Source organism: Rhopalosiphum maidis, chromosome 2, assembly GCF_003676215.2.
Source record: "Rhopalosiphum maidis isolate BTI-1 chromosome 2, ASM367621v3, whole genome shotgun sequence".
Lineage (NCBI taxonomy): Eukaryota > Metazoa > Arthropoda > Insecta > Hemiptera > Aphididae > Rhopalosiphum > Rhopalosiphum maidis.
In genome coordinates, this window is record NC_040878.1 from 49450038 (window position 1) to 49468410 (window position 18373).

General features: G+C 25.3%; 2 protein-coding genes across 2 annotated transcripts; one reads left to right on the forward strand and one right to left on the reverse strand.

Annotated features, from left to right (window-relative positions):
- Window positions 1-2510: 2510 nt before the first annotated feature.
- LOC113552148 (geranylgeranyl pyrophosphate synthase) lies at window positions 2511-11628 on the reverse strand. Its single transcript, XM_026954864.1, has 7 exons — window positions 11449-11628; window positions 6392-6546; window positions 5169-5313; window positions 4976-5096; window positions 4318-4457; window positions 3141-3243; window positions 2511-2983 (listed from the first exon to the last, which is right to left on the reverse strand). Exons 1-7 carry the CDS (start codon window positions 11491-11493, stop codon window positions 2763-2765), a joined length of 930 nt encoding a protein of 309 aa, XP_026810665.1. The 5' UTR covers window positions 11494-11628; the 3' UTR covers window positions 2511-2762.
- Window positions 11629-11782: 154 nt separating this feature from the next.
- On the forward strand, window positions 11783-14866 carry LOC113553782 (protein HGH1 homolog). Its single transcript, XM_026957304.1, has 7 exons — window positions 11783-12152; window positions 12222-12424; window positions 12486-12739; window positions 12803-12915; window positions 12989-13179; window positions 13259-13392; window positions 14680-14866. Exons 1-7 carry the CDS (start codon window positions 12047-12049, stop codon window positions 14777-14779), a joined length of 1101 nt encoding a protein of 366 aa, XP_026813105.1. The 5' UTR covers window positions 11783-12046; the 3' UTR covers window positions 14780-14866.
- The last annotated feature ends 3507 nt before the right edge of the window (window positions 14867-18373 follow it).

The window sequence follows — 18373 nt, forward strand, 5'->3', positions numbered from 1 at the left end:
ATTGGAAATTTTTTTTACATGAATAAAGAATATTATTATATTATAATGTGTACGAATACATTACGAAACCTAAAAATAGAGTTTTTAAAAAAATTAAATTAACTTTTATCTTGTTCCATGAAAAATGGTTTTTGAGTGGATTATTTTTATTATGAAAATAAAATTATGTTATCATCCCATGAAACCGCTAAAATTAACATTTTAAGTAACATCAAATACTATATACTATAACTATAACAATGTACATAGTATTTGGTAACATTTATGTCAAAATAGTTCTTCTAGATAACTGCAATAACACATTATTTTTTTGTAGGTAGTCTTTGTTAATAGTTTTAATATTATATTAGTTATTTTCACGGCCGATTTCAGTAGTTAAGCTAAGAGAACACTTGCTTACAAATGCGGGTCGTGGGTGGGTAGGTGGGTTTGGGTAAAAATAAATGTATCTCGAGTCGCGCCGCTCCGTATTTGAAAATGGTACGGCCACTACTCTAATACAGTAAGGCACACATGTAACATGGTGTCGTACAACTTCACCCACAATTTAAAGCATCATCGTCATGATAATATAATAAGCAATATAGTTTCTAATCTCTACTTATAACTATAACTATAATAGTTTCATAATAATACTTTGTTGTATTCGTTTTTTCAAATACTTACCACTTAAAATTATTTTTTGTCAAATGAATTATTAGTAGGTACAGTACGCCAAATCTCCAATTGCCAATATAATATACATACATACATACACGATACATACCTACATACAAATAAATATAATATATAATTTATTATAAAATATTAACATACTATAATATTATACTAGATATGTGTCTATATATACATAGTGAGTTAATGGGTACATAATAGGTATACCAAACCACATATATAAATTATAATTATAAACACGTGGAAGGACGTCATTTCACAATTTTTCACAGGATACAAAACCAATATTGAAAATCTAAAGTACCCACCTAATACCAAAGTCGCTCGCATGATGTTCGAGTACCTACCATTTTATTATTTATAGCAATAAAACCATTGAACATAGAATGCATAAAAATCTTATTGTTATTTGTTTTATACTATTATTATTCTATGAAATGATGTACACAAAAAGTGTGTTAAAAAAATTCACGAAATGTATTTGCACACCCTTGCATCACACAAATGACGCCATTGAACACAGATTTAATGACGTCAGACGTGATTCCGCAAACCAATTTTCATCGAGAAGTACCTAATCCACGGTACAGTTTCCGATTTAAATAATAAAATATCTTCACTGGATTTGTATACAATTAATAAATTTGGGTTTTGGGCAAGGTTTTCTCTCTGTACTCTGTAGACCATACATGCAGCAACAAATTGTGTTCTCAGACCATATAAAAGTAATAAAATGTATTTAAAAAAAAAATTGTATTCAAAATCCACGCGCAACATTTGATAAGACTGCCGCTTTTCGAACTTGCTAAGAACGAACAATTATTTAGCTATAAATTCACATTTTTTGTCTAAATAGATAACTTGTTATCCTACAATGATATACTTAGTATATATTTTGTTTATACATGTCACAAATTCGTCTGTTTTTTATGATTATAGACTTAGTCAAACATGCCAGGTTTTTTTTATTGATGAATACTTCCTAGAAAATGTACAACAATTACACTATTTATTTTAATTGAGTAAGCATAATAATATTTTGTTATTAGTTATTACTTATTTGTTTCACATATCTTTCCTTTAATTGTTCTCAACTTTTCCAGTATAATCATTTACTATGTATTATTATTTATTAATAATGAATTAGCACGGTTGTTTTAAAATAATAACCATGTTGTTATTCATACATTGTAAAGGATGCAATCATTAGTAACAACTAGGTAATAAGTAACAACTCACTAATCAATTTCAATCAAGTGACATTTATTTTCTGTAACTAATTTTTATACGTATACAAAATTTACACATAACACATATAACATAGTATTAACTAGGTATAAATTAATATCTCACTAATATATATCTATTTATTATTTTCATACATATGTTTAAAAATTATAAGTACTTATTAAATTTAGAAACAATTGGTAAATCTTAAGACACTAATTAGCAAAGACGTTTGACAAAATGGCCATGAGCAGATTGGGTTTATAAGATTAAGCAAAATATAATATAAAAGAAACTTAATAATGGTTTAAAAAAGTGAAAAATTATTAATAATAAATATCAAATAATAGCATTAAAGTACAAAAATACAATACTTGCATTTTTTTTTTTTTTTTTTAATATATATTATATTCAATTGGAAGACTATATTCATTATTCTTTATTATTATTCATATATATATTATTATGGCAATGTTTTAAATTTAAGTACTTAGATATTAAACTGGCCAAAATTGGTTTTATTATGGCCTATTTTTTATTTTACAGTTATTGATTGCCATATAACCATATAACTATATAATATTATATTTAAAAAAAAAAATTAAAAACTTTTTCAAAATTAATTATAAGACCTATAAAGTTTAAATTCTTTTAGTATGACAGAGTATAGTAATACTATAATTATAATAAACTGATAGTACTGATGATAAGTAAACATACAAAAAGAGGGTCCCCATTACATTTTGGTACAGCAAAATATTTAATACGCAACTAAACATGTGAAAATTCACATAAATAAAACTACTTTTCAACAATTGGTCATGGTGGAAATTGAAATTAAAATAATAAAATGAAATCATTTAATTATTTGTCTTTTCGTCAAAATTATATGACCAGTTTCTAAGTCCATCTAATATTTTAATCATCAATGGATTACCACCAAGATTTTCCACTTCTTTACGAGCGTCGCCATCCAATTGTGTCAATACCTTCCTTGTATGTTCAAATGAACCATAATTATCCAACAACTTTACACAATACTTTTTCACGTCAACATTTCTTGTTCGCTGTCGCAAAATATCTAATAGTTTTATGGTTAAGTACAACATTACAATTATAAAAGTTTTGTATTTAATGTTAAGTTAAAAAAAAAATAGTTAATATTTTGGAAGAATGACAAAATACTAAAATATTTAAAGAAAATATTATAATTAATCTTAATTATACAAAAAGGATACGAATCACTTGTTTGTCTTCAGGGTGAGTATGGATTGCATGTATAATTGGGAAACTGAACTTTCCTTCTGTTAAATCTTCACAGTAACTTTTGTTTTCAGAATACTATTATAAAATATTAAAGTAAAGTCTTGATTAATTTATAAAACAATGAAAATAATATTTTAATATTTGTATAATTTACTCTAAAAATAATATCCCAAATGTATGTTTTAATAAATCATCACATACCATTATCTATTTTTATTTAAACATTAAGAATTTATTAACTTAAAGTTTTTTTTTATGTAACAACTATGAAATTAAAGAAAATGTTAAAAACTATTTTTTTTTTTTATAACTATCAAGCAAAATAATTTAGTGAAATATGCAATATTTATAAATTTTTAATCTTTTAATTTAATTTAATACTATACTTAGAGGTTATCAAGATAAATAATTAAATAATAATAATAATAATAATAATAATAAACCAAAAATAATTATTTGATTTTCAATAATTTAATAACTTTATAATAATTATACATACTTCTCACTTCTATACAACACTAGATAGATAAGGAATTTGTGTAAAATTTAATTTTTTTTCTTAATTAAGAAACAAACATGAATCTGTAATACTTATGATGTAGGTATATAATATTATTCTATACAATGTTATATATTTCTATAATATTATTATTTTCCAACGTAAAATATAACAGAAAACTTTAATTACTTTATTTATTATTATTATTATTATTATGTTTGAATAGAAATACAAAATATATAATAAACCCCATTGAGTACAAGTCTTAGAATATCTTAGATGGATAGAACATTAATGATAAAAAATTTACAACATAGGCAAATAATCAATTTTATATTTTGTTTTATTCATAATTCCTAATTTAGTATAGTACCTAAAGAAGTCTATGATGATAAAAATTATAACGCTAAATAGATTAAATAGACAATCTAAGTTTTGAGTTTTTCATGAACATAACAAACAGTATAAATCAGAATGTAGCGTTCTCATAATAAGATTTTTTAAATGTATTTATAACTATTACTGATTTTTTATCTAACTACTGTATATTGCAATGTTTTGGCCAACTATTTTTAATTATACATAAGCAAAAACACATTGAATCAATAAAACTGATCAATTCAATATAATAAATACGCAATATTTCTTACTTCTTGCAAACATAAGTTACAATAATCATCTCGAATCTGGAAATACAATCCTAATATTCCAGTAAGTTTGGTGAAGTCATTAGTACTCTCACTGAATAATTGCATGAGTCTGATTGCAAGCATAAATAAACCACCAGTCTCTTAAACATGAAATATACAATAATATAAGAATACATTTTATAAGTACCTTAAGTGTTAAGAAGATGTATTAAGCATGGGTGTAAAATGAGGAATTCCCCCCCCCCTATGGAATTCAAATATAATGTTGAAAATTTTAATCTCTATTTTGATTTAAATAAATATTTTAATAAACAAAAGATCATTTAGTACTTTGAGAAGGGTTAAAACTTTACTTCGGCCTACAATGGGTGTAAACCAATTAAATGGTCTATGTATATTTATAGTGTTGAAAGAATAAATAGAAGAAAAAAATTAATTGAATAATTTTTAAAAAGGTTTACAAAAACTTCAGTTTTTATTTAATAACAACTAAATAGCATATAATTCTGACTTGTAATTTGCAAGGAATAAAGTTTTTAATGTACTTTTAGGTGTTTTCATTAGGCCCCTCCTGTCTAAATAAAGTTAATTTAAAAAAATGATATAAACTAAAAATCCAGCACATATTATAAAATAATTTATATACAAATTGAATTACTTCTGATTGTCATTTTTTTGTATTCATCTTCAGTCGGACATGTATAATTATCTCTCCAATAAATTTCCATTCCTTGACCTCTGTGAAGTTCTAACACCTGTTCAGTGTATACAGTGGTAGCCTACAATTATATTAATACAATTTATAAACTATTACTATCTATTCTTAAGTTCATAATAAGAATAATGTGTACCATTGGATGCCCTAAGCTCAGAGTTCGTTCCAATGCTACAAACGACATGTAGTTTGCAGCATTGATTGTACTAGCAACACCATAAATTGAATGTGCCACAGGTATCCCACGTCTTAAGACTGAATTATCTTGGATATCATCAGTTCTAAAATACCAAACATAATTAAACATAAATTAGGTTTAATAACTATTATAATTATTATAAATTTTTAAAGATGTTAAAATGTTGAATGTGTTTCAAAAGTATTTTATCAACTATAAATGCAGAAAATTAAGGAATAAAAAAAACAAAAACTGAATAGTAAATAAGATTAATTTTGATGGGTGTAATTTTAATAATGCCTCAATTTAGTTAAGAATTGAATAACCAATTGTCTGTAATAATTGCATGTCTTTTTTAAATTCTTTAGTCAGAGTACTAATAAATCAAAATGAATAATAAATGTAAGGAAGCATAACACTTAGATATTTAAAATATATACTTCTATGCTTACGGTACATTTTCTTTTGATATTTATTAAATAATGATGAATCAATAAGTATACTATCATAAATAAGACTTAATTATGTTATATTTTAGTCTAGACAATTATTAAGTTACACTGAATTATATTATTATAACATATTATATAATAGATACTATATACAGCAATACAGGAACAATTTATCAAGTTAATTAAAAAGTTATATAATATTGTAGGTTATCTAAATATTTGTTTATGCCTATATAAATCATGATTTACTTTAAAATGTATGTACCTGAGTATAACAATTAATAAGTAATAATTATTTTTAAACTCTTATGTAAGATATGATATATTTATGTATAATAATAATAATTTATTACAAAATGTATAGAGGAACATTCATTAATAACAAGTTCAATGATTAATTATACTATAATACATAAATACAGTGTCATATGTAATAACTTCATTTTTTTACTATTTAAATAATACTATTTACAACTTTAAAACTAACATGAACTTATTTAATTCATATTTTTTAAATTGTAATAAATAAAATGGCATATTGTTAAAACATATTTTAATTTAAAAATTTAAATGATATAGTAACATATAAAATTATTTAGCCTTAGTTTTGATTTTTAAATACCTAATAAACACAAATATAACACAATAGTCAATTCATCCACACATATTCAAATTATTTTTAATGACAGTTTTAAACAACATTTTTCTACTTTATCAGTGTATACTTACAAGAGACTAGAATTATGCAACATCTGCACTATGTCTCCAATAACAGCCAATTTGTCTGATGGTATTTTCAACCAATAATTAAATGCATGGGCAAGTTTAGCTCTGATTTGTTTGCCCGGCACTTGCATAATATATGTGAAAGGCTGCAAGAGTTTCTAAAAAAAATTACATTAAATCAGAATTGACATATTATACAAATTTTTAATTTAGAGGTTAACATAACTTTATGATTAACAAACATATTACACATACACAAATGTTGTAAACTAATTAAATTATACTAAACTTTAATATCATTATGCATTAGTATAATAAAACTACATAACAATCAAAATATATACAAAACATTTTGTATAAAAATATATTAATATGTATTAAAAAATCAGACAAAAATTCGACTTGGTTACCAATTTTTCAATAATGTATAATAATATAACATATTATACAATTCGTACATATACTATATACCTATATTTTTTTTTCCTTTCTATTTTTAAATACTATGTTAATAAATTATTAACATATTATTTAAAAATATATGTATTATAATATTTATAGTTAAATTGAAAATCGATCACGAATTAGCGTTTCCGCAGACTATACAACTTTTTGTAAGCTATAGCACAATATTTTTGTTCGTTTTTCACTTGTACAGCTATAAGACTATAGGAGAATATCTGCTAACGTATTTAACCTCATAAAATAATATACATTATAAATTATGGTTTAAACATATCCCAATTAAGGCATTAAAACGAAAGCAATTAAAAGTTAACGTTATTATAATTCAGCATTATCCTACATTATTCGGGCTCTTCGGTGTTTTCCGCCACGAATAAAAATGCGATGGATCACATATTAACATCCTTCATAATGTATCTACTCATGTAAAAAAAAATAAATATTGAATCCGACAATGATGAAAAACGAAGAATATAGCACCGGTCTTAATTGACTTTTTATGGCTAAGAATAGGTCAGTCATATATTATTTATACGGGTGTAACTCGTTTGATTAAAATATCGTAAAATCGCATTTAACTGATAATATGTGTAGGCAAATGTAAAGTATTTGTTTATTTTATAAATTGTAATCAAATATAATATCCAACTCCCGTTGATTTAATGAAATAATTAATAACTTAATATTAAAAATAATGGATTCATTTTAACTTGTTAAAGTAATTAATACAACGGAAATCACAATAGAGACAAATAAACGGTTTATTTAATATTAATACAACATAATACAAAAAAGAGACTATTTAATTTATGAACAAAAACTATTTAAAATAAATAATCTTAAATAATATATTATCTATGGACCACAATTAATACAAATAAAAATACATAATAATTGCAGTAATTTTTTTTTCTAATTTACCTGTTTTATGTTCTGATTTTTGAATATTATTATAATATTATGCAACAAAAAATTGAGACTAAACCTTATTCAGAACAATAAATTAGTTATAGAAAATAAACTTTATACCTGTGTATAAAATTTTATTAGACATAATTGATGAATAAGTTTATCATATTTATATATATTAGGCATTTTAAACAATTATTTATTCGTTATTAGATCTACCGCAATAAGGTGCTCTTATAGACATATTTGTCATACACTAATACACATAGGTTCAATATATTTAAATATTTTGAATGAATAATATAGTTTTTAACGTATTTTATAATATCATATTTAATTATTTCAAACTTTTAAACTATATAAATCTATGACTTACGTATTTATAAATTATTAAATTAGACATTGTCAATGGCAGATCTTGAATTAATTATTAACTATTATAAATTGTTGTGGTAAATTTGTCGTAATCATGACCGGGTTCGCTATATGTGTTCGAAAACATCCCCCAACAGTATCCAATAGATTCAAAATAAAATAAAAAATAAAAAGGTGATACCTAAGTAGACACGTCTGCAGTACATTAGGTATCGAGTGGGTAACTATTATGGGTGTCTTAATTTTGAATTAAATGATATAATATCATTGTATACGAAAAATGATTCTGAGTGGAGATAATCTGTCAGCCTATATCAATATCACTAATCTAAGTACATTTTATGATTTGATTTTTGATATAGCAATACAACAAATTGATACATTTTTTTCGAAAATGTTGCATTTATTATATAATTGGTATTTAATTATTATAATACGGGTATACTTATACCATGTATGTACTTATACCATATAATATTATTATATCAACTTATATAAAACAAAAATTAATAACATCTTTTTAAAAATACCGCAGAACAGTAAGAACAGATTCATAATATAAATAGATAATATCTTAAAATAAATTAAAAATGACATTGCGTATAGTAAAATTCATAATAATATAAAACATAAAATTTATAAAATTTTGAAGTTACCATGAATAATGTTTTTAAATTATAACAAAATAATTAACATCGTTATTTATTGTTTAAATAAGTGATTTCTTCCAAACTTGAACCTTAAGTTTCTACAAAAAATAATTACCTTTAGATATTTTTTTGATTTTATGGTTCCAGTGTGATCTACTTATGAGAAATTTTGAATTAAATTTTCAAAATTTAAATATGAAACAAAAAGTTTTTTATGAATTTTTAACTACAAAAGGATTTTCAATTTTTTGCGATTTTGACGAATTTCACGAAATACCTATGTATTTTTATGTATATAAAAAAACAACTGTTATGGGATCTTGTATTCAATTTTCAAGGATTTTGACCCATTAATCATCGACATTTTTTAAAATCGAAGCATTTTTATTTTATACCTCGATTTTTAATGTCCCAAAAAGTGATGACAGATAAAAAAAACACATAATTGTAAAATCAATACATTCATTACTCCGCATAGAATCTAAAATGTAGCACGCTACTTGATATTTTTTCTCCTGTAAGGAAATTCTATGAACCATAGATATGATACAACCTAAAAACATATTTATATTAAAAAATGCTAATATTTTTAGAATAATTAAAATTAATTTTTAGGATTGCAAATATGTCATTAAAATTTGCTATGCTAGAATTCTTTTAGGAGGAAAAATCATTTAACTTCAAAAATGGGAAAAATTTCTAAGAAACTATGTTCGTCTAGGACATATTTTTCGCGAATATCTTCAAGTAGTTCGCAATCTGGGAGAGGAGAATGAGCATTAGAAACAAAGATTTTTAAACATTTAATAAAAATATCCGTCAATATTATTTTTTAATTACGAGTAATAATTATTGTACAAGCTTTAAGCCTCTGAAAATTTGACCCTATAATTCGATGTATTAAAGTAACTTTTTATTTAAAAAGCATAATATATAAATAACCTTTACAATTTCCTTTTTGAATTATATCAAAACAAAAGCTAAACCAAAAAATTCTAAGTAGTTCAAAATAAACCTACAGAATAAAAAGAGGTACCAACTAAATTTTCAAAAATATTATAAATATAAAAACAACCACGGTGGCTGCTTAAATTCCATTAAGTTTTGTATACATATTACATACAAATAGAAGCTAACCAATGTTATGTTAAGGCCTATCGAATGTTTACCTATGTTTTAGACCACCTCTGCCGATTCGATTTTTCTTTTTTATTATTAGTTATATACTTATATTTATAAATTCAACAAATTCTGTATTATAGCTAACATTCGTCTAAGTCAGTGCCCAGTGGTAATAATACAAATTCACTAAACAGTGAAGAATACAATGTACAAAATCAAATCTAGTACCGCCCTCCGCTTCTTCTAAATATGTATTATACAACTATTAATCAATAAAACGGGCAGTTATCTGGTGTATAGTATATAGGTACCTATATTTAAATATTGTTATTAATATTTCTCTTTTAAATATGTTTTTAGTAAAATTTAACAGAACGAATTAATTAAACAATTATCATTCTCTTATGATTTTGTATCGATTACAAACGTTGAACTTTTTTTAACTAGTATAATAATATAATATACATTAGTACATTACAGTTAATCATAACGGAGTATTTATATATATATGAATATGTCAATGTTTGAATTCTATATAATATAGCTATTTACACTAATACACTATATATAGGGTACGTAGGTATTCTATGTTGTTAAGGAAGATTTTTACGTTATTATGCAACAGTTTTCAATGCCAAATATCTTGCATACTTAAATCAATTCTTCAAGGTAAACATCCCAATTCATTGTAACATACGTATTATAAAAAACCCCCACAATTAATTGATTATAATTAGATACTAATCAAATACAAATAAAATACCTATTGGTTAAATATGAAATGTTTTGAGTTTCTAGTCCAGGTATAAATAATTAGTTTATGCTCAAATCCATATAGTACCTAGTATAGTGTTTATTTAATAATTTATAAATGGATCCTAAAAAAATAAATATACAGCTAATTTGGTGTAAATATTTAGGAATAACGGATATGATTTAAATATTTTAAAACCAATTTTTAAATACGGATTTATTTTATAACTTTATAAGTGTAGATTAAAAATAAAAATAAAATGTTTTCTAAGTTTCTCTATTGAGTTATAATTCTAATAATTAGCCATGTGTGTAATAGCGGCTATGGCTATAATGACGGCCACGTATTGTCAAAATGTCAAATAGGTACCTACGTCTCTATAAGTATAAAGTTTAAATAAATACAAAGAAAAACGCGTATTATTTATTTTAAAATATTTTCTAGTTTGCAATTGTTTGTGTAATGAAAAACAATATATAACGATTTTTCAGAATTTTGTATGACCAGACACAAGGCCCAACGATCGTTCAAATAATAATTCAACGAAAATCTCAATGAACGAATTACAAATACGATTCAAACACTCACATTAAATGTATTTATAACGAATCGACGACAATCGTTGAAAATAAAATAATAATACATAGAGATAATATAAAGGAAAAGTTATATACATTAATGCGGCTCGGTCCAGTCGTTCAATTACACTAAAGTCGACAACAATCATAAACAAATCGATGGACGGATATTAATGCTGTAGGTATGCATAAAATGTTTAAACTCACTTCATCAGTCTCTTTTTCTCCGGACGTACTAAACATATTTTCCATCTTAAGGTATTATTGTGCAGTTCACTGGTGGGACGAGAATAAAAGACTAGAGTTGAATGTTGAATAACAGCGTAGCGTCGGCTGGTTTGAACTTTCAATTATTAAGTGTAGTTATTACTGATTACTGTTGAACGCTAAAACCTTTATCGATCGATAGCGGTTATCTCCCGTGCATCCGATAAGAATAAAAAATGTAATATTATATGGAAACGAATCTATACCTCATGGAATAATTCGTATGTGTTGATAACGAGCACGTGTAAGTTATCATGAAGTTAAATTACAGCAGCTAACTGCGAAGTCGTTCCGCGATCGTGTCGCTTGCAGCCTATTGGTTTCGCCGGTTTCGCTTCGCGTCGTTACTGAATATTCATAGTAAACACAACATACAAGCCCCTTTGCGGTTTCTTTCGCTTGTTAATTTTACTAGGACGATTATTATTCATTTGGCCAAACATTGTTGGTCTCAGTCTGTCACTGGTGTGCACATTTAACTAGTGATTTGACACGGTAAACGATACCTATATTATATTTTTTTTAAACGTCATCGGTCATGGGTTCGGAGATACCACATCATTTAACGCTTGTTATGGTCCACTCATTGATGATAGATCGTGGCGATCCAAAATTTAAAAATGACGTTCTACAACATTTACTGGGTATGTGTGGATTTATTTGGGTTTTTTGACAAAAACCGTTCGAAGAGTTTTAATAGGTTTTTTTTCTAGTGCTGACGGCTGATAAATACAAAGAAAACAAGGCGATTGTTGATAATATTGATGAATTATTGAAAGGTCTATTCAATGTTTTGGATACCGATATAGCCAATGCTAAAGATGCCTGTTTGTGTTTGGTTAATATTTCGTCAAAAGAAAATGGTCTGAAAAAAATAATGTCCTTTATAAATAGTAACATCAATTCAAATAACTCGGTATATTTTGGTTCAAAATTTAATTTTATATTGAAAGTTTTTAATTTGAATGTATTATTAGGAAATTGTACCAAAAATAATACGATATATTGATCAAAAAACACCAGAGATTGCTAATGCAGTACTGATGTTGTTGTGCAATCTGACCCGTGACAAAAAACACGCAAATCAAGTGTATGAAGCATTTGGAGATCAAATCACCATATTAGAATCATTTATGAAGTTATTCATCACCCGAGATGTAGAACATGAAACAAATTATGACTATATTTCATATTTACTATCCAATTTATGTCAGTTACATGAAGTAAGAATGTAAGTGGGTATCTAATCTTACATCAATATATTCAAATTATATTTTTATTGATTTGTTTGTAGGTGGTTAATGAATAGTGATAATTTTCAAAAATTACTTCCATTTTTAAACTTAAATAATTCACTTCGAAGAGCTGGTGTCATCATGACTTTAAAAAACTGTTGCTTTGAATTAGGTAATTTCTTATTAATTTAGTTCATATTTTTTTATCTCATTCAATATAAATAATTTATCTTAAATTTATTTAGAAAAGCATGAATGGTTATTAAGTGAAGATCTAGATTTGTTACCTCGTCTTCTTTTACCACTAGCTGGCCCTGAGCAGTTTGATGAAGAAGATAATGAAAAACTACCATTGGATTTACAATATCTACCTGATGATAAAGAACGTGAACCAGATTCAGATTTACGCTTAGCACTCTTACAAGCTTTGACTCAGGTTAATTATTATATTAAAAAATGTGAAATGACAAAAAATTTAAATATTTAACTGATTATTGACATAATTATGTTTAAAGTTGAGCGCTAAAAGAAACTGCCGAGAAATAATCAGAGATCAAGGAACTTATCTCATTCTTAGGGAATTACACAAATGGGAACCTAATATGGAATTGAAATTAGTATGTGAAAATTTAGTGGACATTTTAATCAAGTTAGTATTTTTAATTGCTTATTCTCTTAAATCTAATATGCAACCACTTTAACACATTGACTTCCATATGACTGCCGGCAGTCATATGATATGTATTATCATACATATCACCACACCAAACATATTTTTCTATGTTATTCCTAATTTGAATAAACTATTTTATTTGAAAAAGCATTTAAAAATATATATGTATGTATAAAATACAATATATTTATTAAATCAAAAAAAAAAAAAATGTAATTATTTCCTTAATGCCACTATGCTTTTTTTAGTTTATTATTGTACCGCTAAAATAGTATTCATTTATGGTCACCAGCGACTTTGTGGCATATATATATAATAACATATTGGGTCCATAAAAATAATATTATATCCTAATGTTGTGTGAACATCACCAGCAATCACATAGTAGTCTACATGTTAAACAAATGTAAAATAATTAAAATAAATACATAACACTAATTCAATCTTATATTGTATTCTTTATTATTCATTTCTTATTAATTTCAACTATGATTTTGTTTATAATAATTTGAAATATTCATCAGGTAGGGAATAAATATAAATATACTTTAATTATATAGGAACATAACATGGTACTTTAATAATTAGTAAGTGAAGAAATAGGTTAATGTAATGGATGTGTTAAATTTGAATTTAATGATAAAATGGTATTGCATTCCAAAAACTGCTCTGAACAAAGACTGTGTCAGCCAATATAATTAAGTATATTATTAATTATTTTATATATAATATTTATGTTGCTACTATAGTAATGTATTTAACAGTTGATTAGCAATAGGGTAGATTGAATTAATTTTTCTAAAAAATTGCATATAATATATTATTAATTAATATTATGAATATTATGATAGTACCTATATATATTTATACCTGCTATTCACTTTTGAGTTATTTCCAACTTAACATAGAATGGTATGTTCACATTTGTGGTATAATTAACCAATAGCTATATAATAATCTAAATATTTTGGGAAATGTTAATGTGTATAGTATAATAGTTAATAAATAATATTATAATTATTAACAAAAAAAAATTAAAGTCTACAGATATTATTTTTTGAATTACAACAAAATAACAAAATTGATTAAATATCTAATTTTATATTTTTTTAACAATTTAAAAATTTTCTTAATTTTTGTCAAAATTTAAATTCTAAATTGTGACTGTGTATTTTTGATGTTTTTATTTTCTGAAGTACTGACTTTTGAAAAACTTTACATTAAATAAATACTGAATTACTAATTTGTTTTGTTTTTTTCCAGGACTGAAGATGAAATAGGAACTGATAATTTCCATGACTTAGATGTACCAGAAGATTTAATAGATAAATTTAAGAAAATGGATGAAGCTTATTTAAGTTGACATTTATTCCAACATCATTTCAATATTGTATGTTAATATTTGTAATTTTTTGAATGGATATATTTGGTTATATATGTAATGAAAAACATAATATTTTTTAATTTAATTTTTTAAGTTATTCATTATACAAATAACATAAATACTTTATTTTTTAAATGATTAGATTCACAATATCAAAATATTAATTCCCAATTTTTTGTAAAATTAAAAAAAGCAAGGGAATCTAACAGTAGAATTAATAGGATTTTATATTGAGGAAACATGTACACAATTATAAACAAAATCTGTTTTGAAAAAATAAAGTAAGTTCTCTTCTTTTAATATAATAGTGTAAATAAAATTGACATAAAAAATATGAAAAAAAAAATAATTACAAGTGTACCAAAAAAATTATTGTATAATTATAAAATATAATTAAAATTTGATTCAATCTATGAATTGTGTACATTCAGATGAAGTATATAAAACTGATAACTCCTTAAGTAATGTACAAACTCACTACAAACCATGTATAATTTTTAAGAAATGACAAAAATAAAAATTATTTCACAATCCTAAGCATATAGGCTAGTAGGTATTATTAAAAAAACATTAACCTTATTATGAGAATCTTCATTATTCAAACACAATCTCACTGAATCACTAGTGAAAAAAAAAAATGAAAAATCATTAAAAATAAATAAAACTTTATTTACATAGTGTATTACTTTATTAGTATCAATATACTTTGCTTACGAGTTCTTCCTTTAAAGAAAGAAAAAAAACATGCCCTAAGGGCCATGAATTACATAGGTTAGCAACATTTTATAATTAAACAACAGGTAGATGAAACTGTCATAAGACTTAGTTTAGTTATGCTGGTAACTGGTGTAGTAGTGTTACATTGGTTGTGTATCTTAGAGTAATAAAACTGTATATAGAATTAGATGAGTTGTAATGGAAAACAAAGATTGATTTATCATGGGATGAGATAGAACACGGTAGGTAACAAAGTACCATTAAGAAGTTGTTTGATGAATGCAAGGTCTACAGTCTTCAGTGATGAAGAAAATTGTGTTATATTTAGTTCATCATTAAAAAGTAATTACTACTTTGACAGTTATATGTTGACAAATTCAAAGTTATGTGAACAGAAAAATGAATATATCTGTCAAGTAATACATTATAATTCTAAATAAATATTTTAATAAGCATATCAATTAGTACATATTTTATACAGAGGTAAGGTTCATCCTCACCAACCACCAAAAAAATAAAAATTAATAAATGTGTAAATTATTTATATCAAATATCAATCATTTATAACTACAAGTCACAACAACAGGTTTACGAGTTGGTGACTTATTATAATTATTTTTGTTCTGTGTTTATATCTAACAATAATTTTTTTCTCAAAGCAGGAGAGAACATCTATACATTTTAATTGAAAACAATATTTTTTGCGTAAAATGACAACACTAAAAATATAGTAAAACACAGTGCGTTTAAAAAATATATATACATTTTTTATACAAAAATGACAATTTAAAAAAAAAATGACGTCATTTAGGGCGATAAACCTCCTCCCCCCCCCAAAAAAAAATATATCGTATATTGTAGTAACTAAATATTAATAAAAAAAATTGAATTATGATGATCACCGAACGTAAGTAACTACTATGAAAACCGTTTTTGTACATTTTTTAAGCCTCAATTATTATGAAAAAGGTTAATCCCTCCACCCCTAGCAAAAAATAAGCACCTAATTACGTGCCTGTAATAAATGTAATAGACTAAATTATTGGGCTGGTTTTCATATTTTTCGGATCCGCAAATCCAAAATAATGACATCAATTAAGTACTTATTTTTATATCATTTGTATATATGACTATACGTGATTATAATACCAATCCATAAAACAGGGGAGGTAAATATGTAAATAATAATAATATTTATAATAAAAGGATAAATACAATAATTATAAGCGACGTACAATGTAATTTTTCAAAAAGGTAAAATACTATACGCCTACACAATGCACGAGTTTTATACGCTACGCACGTATCGTACATTTGTAAGTGCGGCTATGAAACGGGCCTTTATTATAATCATAAATACATGACATTTTATATTTCTGTATACGTATACTTAACACATTCATTATTTATTTATTATCATATTATCCAACTTATTAAAATAATAATAGTAACATTTAAAATATTTAAATTTTTGGAATTAAAATTAAATATTTGCCACGGCTAAAACGTTTTCTATAGGTGCCTAATCGAAATTTAATGTCCGTAGAACTTCCAACACCTAACTCTTCTCTTAAACAGTTCAACACCAAAAGATATAGTTTTGCTATTTTTACAAATTCTCTGTACTCTCAATTACTCTGTAAAACCGCAAATGTTTTCTAAAAAAAAATTAGTATAATTATAATATTATAATAATTATTAAGAAATAATAAACCTAATAAGTATATAACACAAACATTAAAAAATATAATTGCCAATAATTATAAAAAAAATACGTCAGTAATACTATACGTTTCAGAATAGAAAAATTTAAAATATTGTATTTTTTTTCCTACCATCTACGAAGAGTACTCAAAATTGTTCATTAAATAGCTGTAACAGTCTCAACGCATGTGTGCAATCGCTATAATAAAAAATATTAATTTCGAAAAAAAGATTGCGCCGCCGCACAAATAACCAAAATATTAAGAACTCGGTTTCCACGAAAACGACCACTACACTCTGGCCAGCCGCGAGAGTACGCCACTCTTTGGCAGTTTGGCGCATTCAAATGAATGAACTTAGAGCTCCGCGGTTTCGTACGCAAATCCCTCACACTCCACTACGTAATCGCGTGTCACGTGACAACTGGTAAGTACTGGTCACAGATATAGATATACATTATCTATTTCTGTGGTACTGGTAGACATTTGTGTTTTGTCATGTTAAGTGGTGGGAATGCGGGAGAACGGACGAAATGACGAATTTTGTCGTCGCCCAGTAGCGTTCGTCTCCCGCTGGCCGAAGTACATGTGCGTGGCGATCACACTTCAAGCACAGAATAAAATATGAAGCTCCTATAGTTTTATTGGAGCACTATAATTGGACGGTGTTTGATAGAAAGGGTTCAAGTCCATTTTTGGTCATTTTGATGTAAATAGTCGATTTAGTAGGAAATTTTGTGCCGCATCGATTGGTCAAGCTGTAATGCATCCATGATCATTTGTTATCAATTTATTTACATGTGCCATTCAGTGTAATTACTCTATTACACGATTAAAGGTATATCTTTGCTCTATGACACGTGCGTTTTGATTCAACTCGTAACGGAAATAATATTTGTGTAGTGAGAAACGGCCCAAGTCGAATAATGTATTATTATCGCACTGTTATATTGTAACAAACGGACAAGTTATTTTTATAATATATTGTTTGTGCATAAGAGCACAAGTCACAAAAAACCAGGGCCTGATTTAATAAAATTAGGGCCCAGTGTATAATTTTTTTTGGGGTCCTCAAGTCAAAAAAATGTTCTAGAAAAAATCTACATAGAGGGGGGGGGGAAATGTTGATAATAAAAATATAGTTATATGTTAA